The sequence below is a fragment of the Alligator sinensis genome, unplaced genomic scaffold (assembly GCF_000455745.1).
Source record: "Alligator sinensis unplaced genomic scaffold, ASM45574v1 scaffold81_3, whole genome shotgun sequence".
NCBI lineage: Eukaryota > Metazoa > Chordata > Crocodylia > Alligatoridae > Alligator > Alligator sinensis.
Window position 1 is genome coordinate 781,368 of NW_005842088.1, and position 13,528 is coordinate 794,895.

The window sequence follows — 13,528 nt, forward strand, 5'->3', positions numbered from 1 at the left end:
CTGTTTGCAAGTACACTAGTACTCAGTGTGAAAAAGGGTAACAGAATATTGGGCCCTATATTGACTCTTAAAAGATAAGAGTTCAGATTGCTTGATGTTTTAAAAAGGCAGAAAATGTAAGCTGCTTTTATCATGTCTGTTCAAACCAGAGGATTTAAATAGAAAATGCCACTAATATTTAGATTTCTTTTCTTTAAGCAGCTCTCAGCTAATTGCTTCTGTGCTCTCTTCAGAATGAAAATGGTTTTGGATTTACATGGTGACTAAATGACGATGAGTAGCTGTTATTTTGTACTGCTGTTCATTAGTCTGGCCCCAAATTCACTCTCAGCTGATGAAGTTGCTATGAGTGCCTGAGCAATGCTTGTTACAGAGACATTATTTCCCTGCAAGCCAATGAAAAACTGTCATCAAGGTTCCATTTTAGATTTTATCAATGTGTTCCTGTTGCCCTAGCAACTAGAATCAGCCTATCTCAGCGAGGCTTTATCTTGTGGCTTTTATAGCTGGGAGCTTGCCCCACTGTGCACCATGTGGTTCAGATGATTAGTTTTTCTTCACACAGACCTAACTGGCAAAGTGTGTTGGGAATAAGATAAGCATAATTTATTTTGTGAGTGGGGAGGGTCCACACTTTTGCTTGTCATTTTTTTTTCCTGTCATAAGGAAGCCCACATTTTTCATAGGTGCTGGCAGACAATGGAGCAGATGTGATTCACACCAGAGGAGCTGACTAAAAGAGTTATTCGCTGCTTGCTTAGGAAACTGAGGAGTTGCCATGTGATGAGATCTTAGTAGTACTGTGATTATAGGGTGCTTATACTCTGATCTGACTGAGATAATTGCTTGCAGTTTCCTAAAGGTTGTGAGTTTCAAGGATGCTTTCCACGGGCCATTCACAAATTCTAACTGGAATGTGTGTTAGTTGTTTGTACAGAGGGCTTTCAGAATGGCCTAAAATAGAAAAGAGAAGTGGGATTTCTGTGTAATAACAGCTATCTTGTTATGTTGAGACTTTTGGAAAGATAAGCTGAAAACAGGATCAAAGAGCACAGTCAACGAATTTCTACCCTTTGTGCCGCTGGCTCTTTGTATTAAAGTAGTGTACTGTAACTGTGCAGGTGCAGTATCATGTGGATGGGTAGCTGCATATAGAGGTAGCAATTAGAAACACTTATGCTGCAGCAATAAGGAGAGGAACATATTGGACTGGATTTGAATTGGTCAAATCGCAATAAAAAGAAGTACAGTATTGTTAAAATTGCACTGCAGACTACAGTTGCTGCAGCAGAACAGTTTGAAAATGCTGAAATTAAAGGCTTTCTGCTTGGATTATTGGCAGTTTTTATGTCTTCAGCCTCTTCACGGTTTTTATAAAAGGTAAGAGAACATTTATTCTGCATCCCAGAACTGAATGATTGCACATCATGTTACCAGTGCATTTACTTGCTATTTTGTTCAGTTGTTGGAAAGTAAGAACGTGTTCAGGAGAGAAAGGCAGTGCTAGGAAAATGAATGCAAACTTGTGTTGAATGTTATAAAGCTGATTTGTATGACATAGAAATCAGCCACTTTTGTCTTGTGTCTGCAAATGTGGAAAGTGGTGGTGGTGTTTGTTGTTAACATTTGTGTTAAGTCAGATCAACTCAAAAGTAATAAATGAGTTTCAGTTATCTATGTTATTTTTTTCCTCAAGCATAATCACTGCTGCTGTTTAGATTATAGAGTATAAATAGTGTTAGGAGAGTAACTGGAATGTCATGAAAATGTATTTAATGCAGGTAAGACTTTTTCTTGCAGCAATATTCAGTAATACCACAGTTCATCTTTCTTTTGTGATCCAGAATAAAGTACACATCACAGTCATTCAGAGCAGTGGCACTTCACCGAGGCAGGTCTGACAGAGAGCTTAAGTGATTGATGGTGGGTAGTGATCATAAAGAATAGCACTGGGTGTCAGATGCATTGAGCTTGTCTGTTAATGGAACAGCAAAATAAGCAATTCCATTTAACATGTACCCTGAACTTATCCTCATGCTTTTCATCTAAACTTCAGTTTTCTCACTCTACAGAATAAGTTACTAACTGGAAAAAAATAAAAACATGATATATATATATTCAGCTGAATTTTCTTTTTGGGTATCATCCAAAGTAAAAAAAAAAAAATAGAATGCTGCTTATTTGATTCTTTAAAAAATTGGTATAATTAAAATAAAATAGCATTCTGTCCTTATTCTGTACACTGTATTGTAAGTGTCTATTGTCAGCCCACAGAAAGTGCTTTGTAGTAAATGCTAATTGCAGCTGAATTTTTCACACAGTGATTAAAGGCTGGGGAAGGGAACTATTCTGATCTTTTCCAATGAATTAGGGTCCCTCCGTCCCCCATTTGACTTTCTGCGAAATGGGATTATATTCAGGACTGGCATCCTGCAAATATTTGGGAAGATAGCTTTATATTCCCCTTTTGTTGGTTTTGTTGTTGTTGTTCTGTTATCTTTTTGGTTTTGCTTTTTTACAAGTTTTGTATCTAAGCAGAAAGATTCCAAAGTTAGTCATATGCTTCAGGAGATTTTGTCATGCACAAATGAAATAGGACTTATTATATCTATATCCTCTTGCATCTGCCAGCTAAACCTGGTACTGTTTTCCCAGCCTATTGTGATGTCTTCCTTTTGTGCTAGGAAACTATGAAGTGTTAGAAATGCAGCCTGACACTAAGGTACACGGTAATATATATCTAAATATAACTTTGTCTTGGGTGGGTTCTTGGCTAATTCTCAGTTTTCAAGCAAGGTACCCTAGAGTTGCCTTGTGTCTCTTGGTAGCTGAGAGTCCTGGATTCACTTCTATACAGGTCATAAATTTGTGCATTTAGGCTCCAAACCTAGAAGGTTCACCAAGACAGGCTCAGTTGCAGGACAGGGTCCATAGGCAGTCAAAATGAAGAAAAAACATTAAGGAAACTCTCAACTTTCTCACATTTTTGTCAGAAAATAGAAGAGCTTAATGAGGAATTAAGCTTTGCTTTTTAAAGCAGGGTGACAAAAAGCGTGTGAAAAGCAAGTTGCCCAGAATGAATAATGAAGGTAAACGCATGTAAGTACAGATTAAAATATGTCTCATTTTCTTGAGACTTTTAATTATTCTTCATTAGTGATTTAAAATGTATTTAAAATGTTCTTGGACTGCAGCCAAAGGCTGGGGATTTGGGGGGAGGGGGAGGCATATATCTTTAATTTAAATTAAGTTACCCAAAATGGAAATTTGATTAACATTTCCATAATATGGTGCTCACCACAAAGATATTTGGCAGTAACATTATGGGCAGCACTAGGTAGCATATGTAAAAGAGGAGGATTCAGGCCTACACATAATGTTCCCTTGAGATCTAGGTGTGGGACCTGGCTAACAAGCCCAGTGAAGATCCACCAACTTAGGGAAGCAAGGTAAAATCCTCATCCCACCCTCTCCACGTGCAAGTAGTGCTATCAGTACCACATCTAGACTCTCGGCGGCCCTGGCTGAACTTTTAGTATTGGGCCCCCCTTTGCCAAAGATAATGATAATAATAATCGGACAACGGGGGAAAAAGGCGGGGGGGGAGGGGCATTTTTTAGCTCCCTTTCTATCCGGACCCTAGGCAGCCTCCCGGTTTGCCCATGCCTGTGTCCAGTTGAGTGCTATTAGCATCAGATCTTGTTTAAAACAGGAGTTACAAATATTGCAGAACATATGGTCCTTTTCCTCTTGTTACCCATGTTGTCCTATTTTGGCAGAATGGCTCTAAGACATGCTATTCAGCCATGAGTACTCTGCTTGGCGCACACACACCCTTGTGCACCTGACTCTCAGGAGTACAGCTGAGCAAGCAGTGTGGTATAGGCTACATTACTAACCTTCTCTTTCCACTGGAACATTTGGCCAAAATATAATGTGATTCTCAGATTTGTTTATTACTCAGCAGTATTACAGTACATTTTTGTCAGGTTAATAACACTGACTTAATGTTCCAAATTCAATAATCAAGTTGTGCAGCTTAGTGGCTGTTAGTCGATCAAAATTTACATGGTCACAGTATTGCATAAGGATTCACTAACACACAACTTTTGTCAGCATGGAAGCTTGGGGCCTTCTTACACAATACACTTAGCACATGTTATATTTAGGCCATAGTAAGCATTAATACAGCTGAGAGAGTTTCTGAGCAGTTGCACATTAATGCTTACTACAATTTAATTATAGGTTGTAGAACTCCACAGGAGTCTTGAACGGGCTCTGTGCAGTCCCAGGGCTGAGACCTGAAATTCAGCTGGTCTCGGCTCTATGACTGCACAGGAACCAATTCAAATTTTGATGCAGCAGGCACCTGGGAGTGAAACTGGCACAGCATGGGAGTTGGTTCTAGCCCTCGCATTGCATGGAAATTTTGAACTGGCTCCCATGCCATTTGGGGACTGGGTGCCAGTGTTGCTTTTAGCCTCCGCACCTCACTGGAGCCTTGAAGCAACAAGGCTCTGAGCCATTGGGGTGTGGGGGAGGGGGGCTGGGAGCCCAACAGAGTTGTTTATCAAGCTCTTAGCCTCCGTACTGTACCAGAGCCTTGAATGGGCACTCCACTGCTGTGGAGCTTTGCCCCAGAATCTCACTGGAGCCTATTCAAGACTCCAATACCATCCCAGGGCTAAAACGGAAAATCAGCTGATTTTCCATCTCGCCCTGGGATTGCACCAGAGCCAGTTCAAGGGCGTGTGTAGATGAAATGAGTTTAAAAACCCACCGCTTCAATTTAGGGCCCTTAAAACCCCTGTGTCGTGCACACACCGCACACTTATGTGCCTCTCTCCGGTGGCAGGGAGGGGAGGATGAGCTGCCAGTGGGCGGAGCAGTACTTCTCTCCGTGGCAGCAGCAGCTTCCCCCAGGTGGCACCCACCTGCAGGCACCTGGCTCGGGTGGTCCCGTGGGGTACTGCAGCCACGAAGGGAAGTACCAGCCCCCACGCTGCTCAGGCAGGCAGGCTCTTGGGTGGGGTGTGTAATCAGGCTTGCCACTTTTCTTGGGCAGAGTCTCCCTTCCCAGGCTGCTGCAGGGCTTCCTGCAAAGCCCCTGAGCTGCACAGAGCCCAGTGCTTCACTCCACGGCTGTAGGGGCAGCAAACTAAAACTCCACCTCAGAGTTTTAGTTTGCTGTGCTCAAGTCATTTAAGGAGCATTATGCCGCTGAATTAATGTGCAATATGCTGCCAAGGCGCGCAAACACTGACACCATTAAAATGGTGCAAAAGCATTTAGCCCACTTTAAAGTGTCATGTGCACATGCCCCTCGTTTCGTCTATACACGACACAAGACTCCAGTGCCAGCCTGGGGCTGAGACCAAAAAACAGCTGATTTTTGGTCTCAGCCCAGGAACCTACCAGAGCTGGTTGGAGACTCCTATGCAGTCCTGGGGTAGGACCCACAATCAGATCTGGGGGCATACCCCACCCTTGCAGTCTTGCACCCCACCCTGGCTGTGTAGCACCAACCCCTCCCCCAGCCCCACTCCCTTTTTCACCACTGCATGCGTGCCTCTTTCCACCGCTGCTGCAGCCACTGGAAGCCTGCAGCTGGGCTACCTTGTGGCCCTGCCACTGGCATGACTGTATGAGCTCTCGTGGTGCTCAGGTGAGGTCCCAGAGGACTGGAAAAAGGCCAGTGTAGTCCCTATTTTCAAGAAGGGGAAGAAGGGAGGATCCAGGTAACTATAAACCAGTTAGTCTCACCTCTATCCTTGGGAAAACCCTTGAAAAAATTATCAAGGATCACATTTTTTGGAGTCTAGCAGGTAATATAATGCAGGAGTTGAGGTAGATGCCATCTACTTGGACTTTAAGAAGTCCTTTGACATGGTATCCCATTCTATTCTTATAAACAAATTGAACAGCTGTGCCATAGACGATTACACAGTCATGTAGGTGGCAAATTGGCTTAGAGTCATACCTGAGAGTTGTGGTGGATCGGTCGGTATCGACCTTGAAAGATGTGGGAAGTGGGGTCCCTCAAGGCTCGGTCCTTGGGCCAGTACTGTTCAATATCTTCATCAGTGACTTGGATGAGGGCGTGGAAAGCACTCAGGAAGCCAAGGGAGGTGGTGCTCTCCCCGACCTTGGGGGTCTTCAAGAGGAGACTGGACAAGCACCTGGCTGGGGTCACGTGATCCCAGCACTTTTTCCTGCCACTGGCAACGTGTAGGGGGTGCACGGGGGTGCATGTGTACCCCCTGGGAATGCCAATACACCCCCTGACGGCCGTGCTTACCACTTAGGTGATGGGCAGGGGGGCAGGCAGGAACTCCGGTGCCCTCCCTGCAAGCACCAGCCGATTGCTGCGCTTGCTGCAGCCACTTTTGAGAGTGGCTTGCTCCCAGAAGCAGCAGCAGTAACTCCTGGAAGCGAGTGCAGGGAGTGCAGCGATCGGCTGCAATGATCAGCTGTCATGGGATCCCGTGGGGGGACACCCCCACACACACCACAGGATTTCCCTCAGGGGACCCTCCCGGTTGGCGGGATTGCCCGTGAGGGACCCCCCCCCAGTTGGTGGGACAGGTCGCAAGGGGGGCATGTGCCCTCCCCGACTAAGGCTGCACCAGTTGCCCATGGGCAGGGGTCAGACTTGATGATCCATTGAGGTCCCTTCCAACCCTAGCATCTATGAATATTATGTTCTGAGTCTGCACTGTAAGCTTGCCCAATAGCTTTTGGATTGATAGAAACATTTTTTTACACCTGCCCAAAATAATGTGTAAAATCCTGGTTAAAAATGTTATTCCATGGGCTCTGTCTCTTTATATTTTTGTTCTCTTGTTTCAAGGAAATAAAAAATAAGCCCTTGTTTTTGAGTAATGACCTTGATCCCCAAATAACTGTCTGTACATAGGCATTTTTTTCAGAAAACAGAAGGGTTTAGTGAAGAATTAAGTAAGAAATTTTGGAAAAATGAACAAATTGCCCCTGATTTTCATGAGTATTTGAGGGTGAATGTGTCATGTTTGATCAGAGGATTATGATGATGAATTGTAGAACCATATGACTTCAGATTTAGATTGTGAAAATAAAGATTCTCTTTTAGCTAATTCGGTGGTACATCCTAAGGTGCTTCTACCAGCTGGTATGTAATAGTCCTAGTGTGAAATGTTACCATTAGCGCTGTATTAAAGATACAGCATAAGATAATAAAATCTGTCGTTGGTGGTGATAAGGGTTAGATCCCCAACTTTTTTCAGGTTGTTCTCAGTTGTTCTCAGTAGCAGATTCTTAGATAATATACATAATACCAGCTAGAGAAACTTCAAAATACTGCATCTTAATCCAGTTGCTTGACCAAAACTTAGATATATATTTTTCAGTTCATGTTTCATTTTTAAGTAGCAATAGACAGACAAAACGTCTGGCCACTAAATCTAAACAAGCAGAAATCCCTATTTTAGAATTCTCAAGGTCCTTTTAAACAATGTTTGTTATTAGCTTTGACAGAAGGTGGGGTGGGTGAGACTCATGTTTTACTCCTCATAACATTCCGGAAAGCAGGCATTAATTACGATTATATTTCTGTCCATCTCCAACTAGGACCTGTAATTCTGACTTTCTTTTAGGTCCTGATTCAGAATAGACCGAAGCATAAGCTTAAGTCCAGTCCCAGTTCAAGACATTTTTGAAGAGCATGCTTGTATTTCAGCATTTTTCTTATTTTCAAATATTTTCCTAAATTGGTGCCTTAAGTATAAGTGGCATATAACTAACTATACAAATGTTTAGCAACATAAGTCACTGCAAGAGTAGCCACTAAAAATAGCTACCCTTAATATCTTATAGAACTCAGCACCTTTAGCTCTTTGCTGTTTTCCTACTCAGACTCCGCTAACACTAAATTTATAGGACATGAAGCCATTAAAGGAGTAATTGGCTTTAATTTAGATGCAATTTGAAAGGAAGGCACAGATGCTCTAGATGATTCTAGATTGTTGTTGTTCTCTAGATTTTTTCTTTGTTTAAAAACATGCTTCATTGGCCGTTATGGAGCTATGGTCCTTATTGGCAGTACCTAAACAGTGGTACTAATAGTTTAGGACAATGTTATGTAGGCTCATACATGCGTGACAACTTGGCTATTATATAAAGAAATAAGACTGTGTAAGCAAACAGCAGTATGGAAACATGGATAATGACCCCACCATTGCCTGCTATTCTACAACACTGCAAAAGGAATGCAGCATTTGCATTCTATTTCCATTATAAAAGAAAGTGGTATGGTCAAGAAAAAATACCTAGATAAGTTATGTGCTATATTACAATGCACACCCATTGAATAATAACCATGAACTAACCAAAAAGACAAATTGCAGTCACAATGAGTCTCCAAAGGAAAAGAATACTCAGTCTGCATATTTTATTTACACTATATGTAGTCCAGAAGACTAGAGAACTTCCCTTGCTTTTAGAGATTAATATCATTCATATTATTATCTTTGTGCTCACTTTAAATAATGAGTTCCTTTTACTATTTGTTTTGAGCACAGCAATGGCAAACTAGATGGAAAAGTAACTGAAGTTTTGTCTTGAACTTGTGTCTAGAATTTACCATATATGTTGCTAGGGACAAATAGTTTGCTTTCACTTGACAGTGACTTCATCCAGAACAAGGCTGTGAGTCATAAGGTCTGCAGCAAAGTTCCCTTGGAAGGTTAATATTTGGCAAAGTTGATGTAACTGAAGAACAGCTGAGAGGATAAAAACTCTCCCCCACCCTCCATAAATGTTACCATCTCTCAATACGTATCAATACCTACAGTACGTTTTGAAGAACTCTCCTTATTTTGGCATAGAAAAATGATGTGATGACACCAACAAATAAAATATCTTAAGGACAAAAATATTATAAAACAGCAAAAATACTTTTAAAGTGATCAAATTCTTCTCTACACTCAGGAAAGTTAAGGTGAGTCAATGACAAGCATGAAGGCAATTCACTTTGACATAAGTCATGTTAAATACCTGCATGGACACTTGCCTTAGATTACTGGGCTTAGCCCTCAGGGGTGATCCAAGCTGCTCCACATCTGAGCACCTGCATCCACACAAGTGTTTAATATGTCTGATGTATATTGACTTCATACTTGTCGTTGATTCTCCTTAGCTTTCCTGGGGTGTCCTCTTGTAAATGAGGCTAACGATGCTACTAGCCTTCTAGATGTACTTCCTTTATTGCTCTTGTACTTTGTGGCTTAATATTGGAACTTTAAGTGTGAAGGTGAGAGAATAATTATTTCCCTCTTTTTAGTAATAAAATAGACTATAACGCACAGGTCACAACTAGGATTCTGAAGTAGGTGAACTTAAATCTTGGATATTTTGTAAAAGTAGAAAGAAAAGTAGGGGTGCATCAATAAAGATTTTCTTGGCAGATACCGATAGCCAGTTACTAACCAACCATATTGGCTGAGCCAATAACCAATTTACTTTAAAATGCAAAGCATTTGAAGTACTGACATAAATGAACCTTTTTTTTTTTTATGTGCTCCAGCAGCCTCCTGCATCACATGTATCAGCATCTTGGTGCTTAAAAATGGTGGTGGAGGCGCTTGAACTAAAGCTCACTAAATGAGTTTTAGTTTAAGTGCTGCTGCCACCATTTTTCAGCACGGGGATGCTTTTAAGCAGAGGGTGGATGCAGGCTGCTCACTGTGGGCTCAGGACTCTCCACACCGTGTGCCCCCTGCCTGTCTGGAAGCAGGGGGCACAACTTGCTGCCCCCACTGCTGCCAGGTGGGTGGAGCGTATGCAGCCAGTGTGGGACTCCTGAGGCAAAGGCAGCAGAGTGGAGAGCCCTGAGCCCACAGCGAGCAGTCTGCATCTGCCCTGTGTACAAATTTGGGCATGCCTTCCCAGGGTGTGTATGTAGTGGTGGGGAGCCAGGCCCCCACAGCCCTTGGATAAGCCGTCCATGACTCCATCCCACTCCAGGTTCTATGTACCACCCCAGGCCCCATGCACTATCCTGGCTGGGCAGTTTCCCCAACCCCTGCCCCACTCCCTACCTTACCATAGGGGCCTTGATTTGCACCCCACATACTCCTTCTCCTCCATAGACTTACCTGCAGGAAACTGCTCTCCATGCTGCCCAGCTGTATTCCTGGCCACATGCATGCTATGCACAGACACGCATTGCCCTTTGTCTCACTCCCAGCAGCCCCAAGCAGAACCCCTTGCAGGCTGAAATGCTGCCCGCATGCAAGGGGAAATATGCCATTTTCCGAGGGAGCTCAGGCATCCAGTGGTCCAGCTCCGTGGGGGAGAGGGAACCCAGGTGTCCAGAGCCTCAGTCAGAAGGCATAATTTTTGGTAAACATTATCGGCTACAACAGCCAAAAAAAGCCACTAGCTGATAATGTCATTTGCCCTTTTATCAGTGCCAATTTGAGAGAGAACAGATATATCAGTACACCTCTAAAGAAAACTATATAACTGTTTTTGTTGTTGTCTTGGTCCCTTCTGTGCACTTTTTAAGTTGCACATTATGAAGGAGGAAACCAGTAGTGATAGTTGGCAATGCATCTTCACAACAAAGTTATCCTGGGTGATCTATCCTTTAGACAGGGGTGTTCAACTGCCGGCCTGCGGCCTGGGAAGCTTTTGGAGAGCTACCCAGTCTCCAAAGCTTCTCACAGGTCCAAAACTTTGGTGGCAGGGGAGCAGTGGCAGCTCACTGCTACTTTCTGCTGTCATATTTCCAAAGTCAGTGGGAGGATGGGGGGAGTCCCACTGGCCAGATAGTATGGCCCTGTGTGCTAGACTTAACACACAGGGCCAATCAGGAGAGTGAGGGGTCACGCCAAGTTGATCAGAGCAGCATGGGGCAGTGCAGGGCCAGCTACAGTCAGTCAGGGAGGGGCAGTGCAGGGCTGAGCAAGGTGGCACAGAGCAGCACAAGAGGGACAGGTGGAGGCAGCACTGAGCCCAATCCCGATACACAGGGCTCAATCTAGCCTGCAGACTGGACCCACATCACTTTGGCATGTAGGACCAAAAGACTGAGCCCCACTGCTTCAGATACCTACTTCACTGGGTTACTCAGCCCCCAGAATAAGACTTGAATTGCTTCAATGTCCTGTCTCTACCTTGGCATACTGCCACCTGCTGTGTGGCAGAAAGATTTCAGTATTTCTTAATTGTAGCCAAGTCTGTACATTATTCTCTTACTTTGGAGAGGCCGAGAGACCTTGCTATGCTTTAGTCTCATCATCCTTGGCAAAATGATTAAACATCCTCCACAAAAATCCTGGGAGGTTTTATATTTGTGAAGCAGTTTGGTAATTTTTCACAAATGAAGCTGCATAAATATAAGGCACTATTGATAACTACAAGGCAGTTGATTCTCTTTATCCTAAAGAGAAATGATGGCAAGTCTAGTTTCAGATGAGCAACCAAAGCTCAGCTCTGAGTTCATTTTTGTGTCTTTCTTCTCCAACTTTTCAGTGCTGTTCCATCCCTCTCACTTTCACTATAGTATCTAAAAAGCCAGCCAGACTGTTCTGTTTCCAAAATATTTTCTTCCCCTTCTGCCTCAAAATAGAAGACAGATCCCATCATCAATGCAACTTCTGTCTTCCTTTCTCCCAGCCTGCACTCCACTTTTATTTTTTTTCTAAAGCAAAAGACTTCATCCCAGGATTCTGTGAAGATGTCTATGCTGAGACACTCAGATGTGGAATTTAAGCTACCTGCCCTTTAGCTACCCCAGAGCATGTTACTTGTAAGGTGGTTCTTTCACTATCATGGTGCCTAGTCATAAATGCAACTGATAGGCTTTTAAATTTTAATTGTGTATTTGGCTGTGGGCCCAACAGAGGAATTGATGGCTTTCTGGTTTTCCTCTGATAATCTTTCAAGGTAAAGTGAATGGTGGAGTGGAAAGAGTCAAGTAGAAGACTCATGAGAGAGATTGTCAGAAGTTGCAAGTGCTATAGAAGGTCTATTGGAAGTAGCACGATCTGCCTAGTTTAGATTGCTGAAGAGTGAGGAGAGTTGCCCCTTACCTAGACTTCAAAAACAGTCTGGTTTTCATAATAGAAATGGGGGTTGGATGAGTTGTTACAGCTTAACCATCCATTAGACACCACAGACCAAATGTTCTAGTAAATCATTGAAAAAATGAAAGAAGAAAGTGTGAAAATGCTCTGCAAACTCTGTTTTTCTAGAAAATTAATAAGGTTAAAGTCAGAGACTGAAGGTAATATAACAAAAAATCAATTTTAATTATATTATACATTTTTTTAAATTCTTCAAATTAGAAGAATTACACAATAGAAAGTACAAAGGAACACGCTTAAATAAAACGTGCTAAATGTGACCGCTCATTACAAATAAGTTTTAAAGATACTGTAAATTGCTTAGATAGCCAGATTGACTTTTAATCTAAAATTTTAAAACCATCTATTTGCTAGTTGCCTTTCCATCCTTAATTGGTAATAACATTCCCTTTATACAGCCACTTGCCTAGCTAAAAATAGGTCTAGAACTGTCCTGACAGCCAGAAACGTGTTTGATTAGCTTCTGTCTTCAACACTCACTCACCCCTCTCAACTAACTGCCCTACAAATAACATCTATCAACTTCACTTCATAATAAAATGGCATTGAAATCATGATGGTTGATTGTATGTTGCTAGGAGAAACAATTGAAAAGTAAACCTAATTGTGGGCTGCCATGTGTCTGAATCTGTTTTTCATGTAATTGTACATTAAGAGAAATACAGTGTAATTGCAGAGATGCAATGCAGGTTAAGCAGCAATATTACCTTAGTTTAGAATATGTACTGTGTGAAGTGATGCATGTATCCAGAACATGACTTTATCAGAAAAGCAAATCGGATAGGATGTCCTGGATGCTTCAGTGTCACCCTGGAAATGCTTCATAGTGACTTCCATGACAGAGCTTGACATTGTCAGCCTATCTCCTTGACTGCACCAACAGAACACTCTGCTTATCAAGTTGGCTTTAGGTAAAATATGAATGATTCCCAGGAGGGCCTAGGATAATACAACTTGATCCTCTGACTTGTGTTACATTTCTGTTAATATCACATAAAGTAACAACCTGCTGACAGTGTCTGAAAGAATCACAACTCTAGAATTTTAAAACACAGAGAAATGATTAATGTCCCCTATAACATTTTTTGACAGATAGCCTCAGATTCCAATGTAAAAAACAGGAGATAACATAAAATATGATGTGGTGGCCTTCCTTCCTCCACCCAAAGCTACCAAATATCAGCTTCCTTTAAAAATGTAATGCAGTCTCTTGCCTGAGAACATTTTTTTTAAGGGGCCTTCCCTGTTGCGTCAGAGCTTCATAAACAACCTTGGACTTTCCACTGTCAGGACAACATCTAAGATCTAGAGTTGCTAGGACCAAGCCCATCATCTCTAGGGCAGATGAGTGTCTGTTGCAAACCCACAGAAATAAATGTTCCCAGACAACAACTTTAGAAAAG

The 13,528-nt window shown here is 42.4% G+C and overlaps 1 protein-coding gene and 1 long non-coding RNA gene across 3 annotated transcripts in view; one reads left to right on the top strand and one right to left on the bottom strand.

Moving 5' to 3' along the window:
* The window catches only part of LOC106722220 (IQ motif and SEC7 domain-containing protein 1-like), a 243,806-nt gene that overhangs the window by 53,559 nt on the left and 176,719 nt on the right, over positions 1 to 13,528 (top strand). The window contains exon 1 of one of the 2 annotated variants that reach the window (XM_025204535.1): positions 564 to 1,380. The exons of the other annotated variant lie outside the window; for it this stretch is intronic. Within the exon in view, the coding sequence (XP_025060320.1) occupies positions 1,304 to 1,380 (77 nt within the window). The 5' untranslated portion in view covers positions 564 to 1,303. Of the gene's footprint in view, positions 1 to 563; positions 1,381 to 13,528 lie in introns of those variants that run through there. 2 annotated transcript variants of the gene reach the window in all.
* The window catches only part of LOC112550354, a 59,815-nt gene that overhangs the window by 41,990 nt on the left and 4,297 nt on the right, over positions 1 to 13,528 (bottom strand). The gene's annotated exons all lie outside the window — the stretch shown is intronic.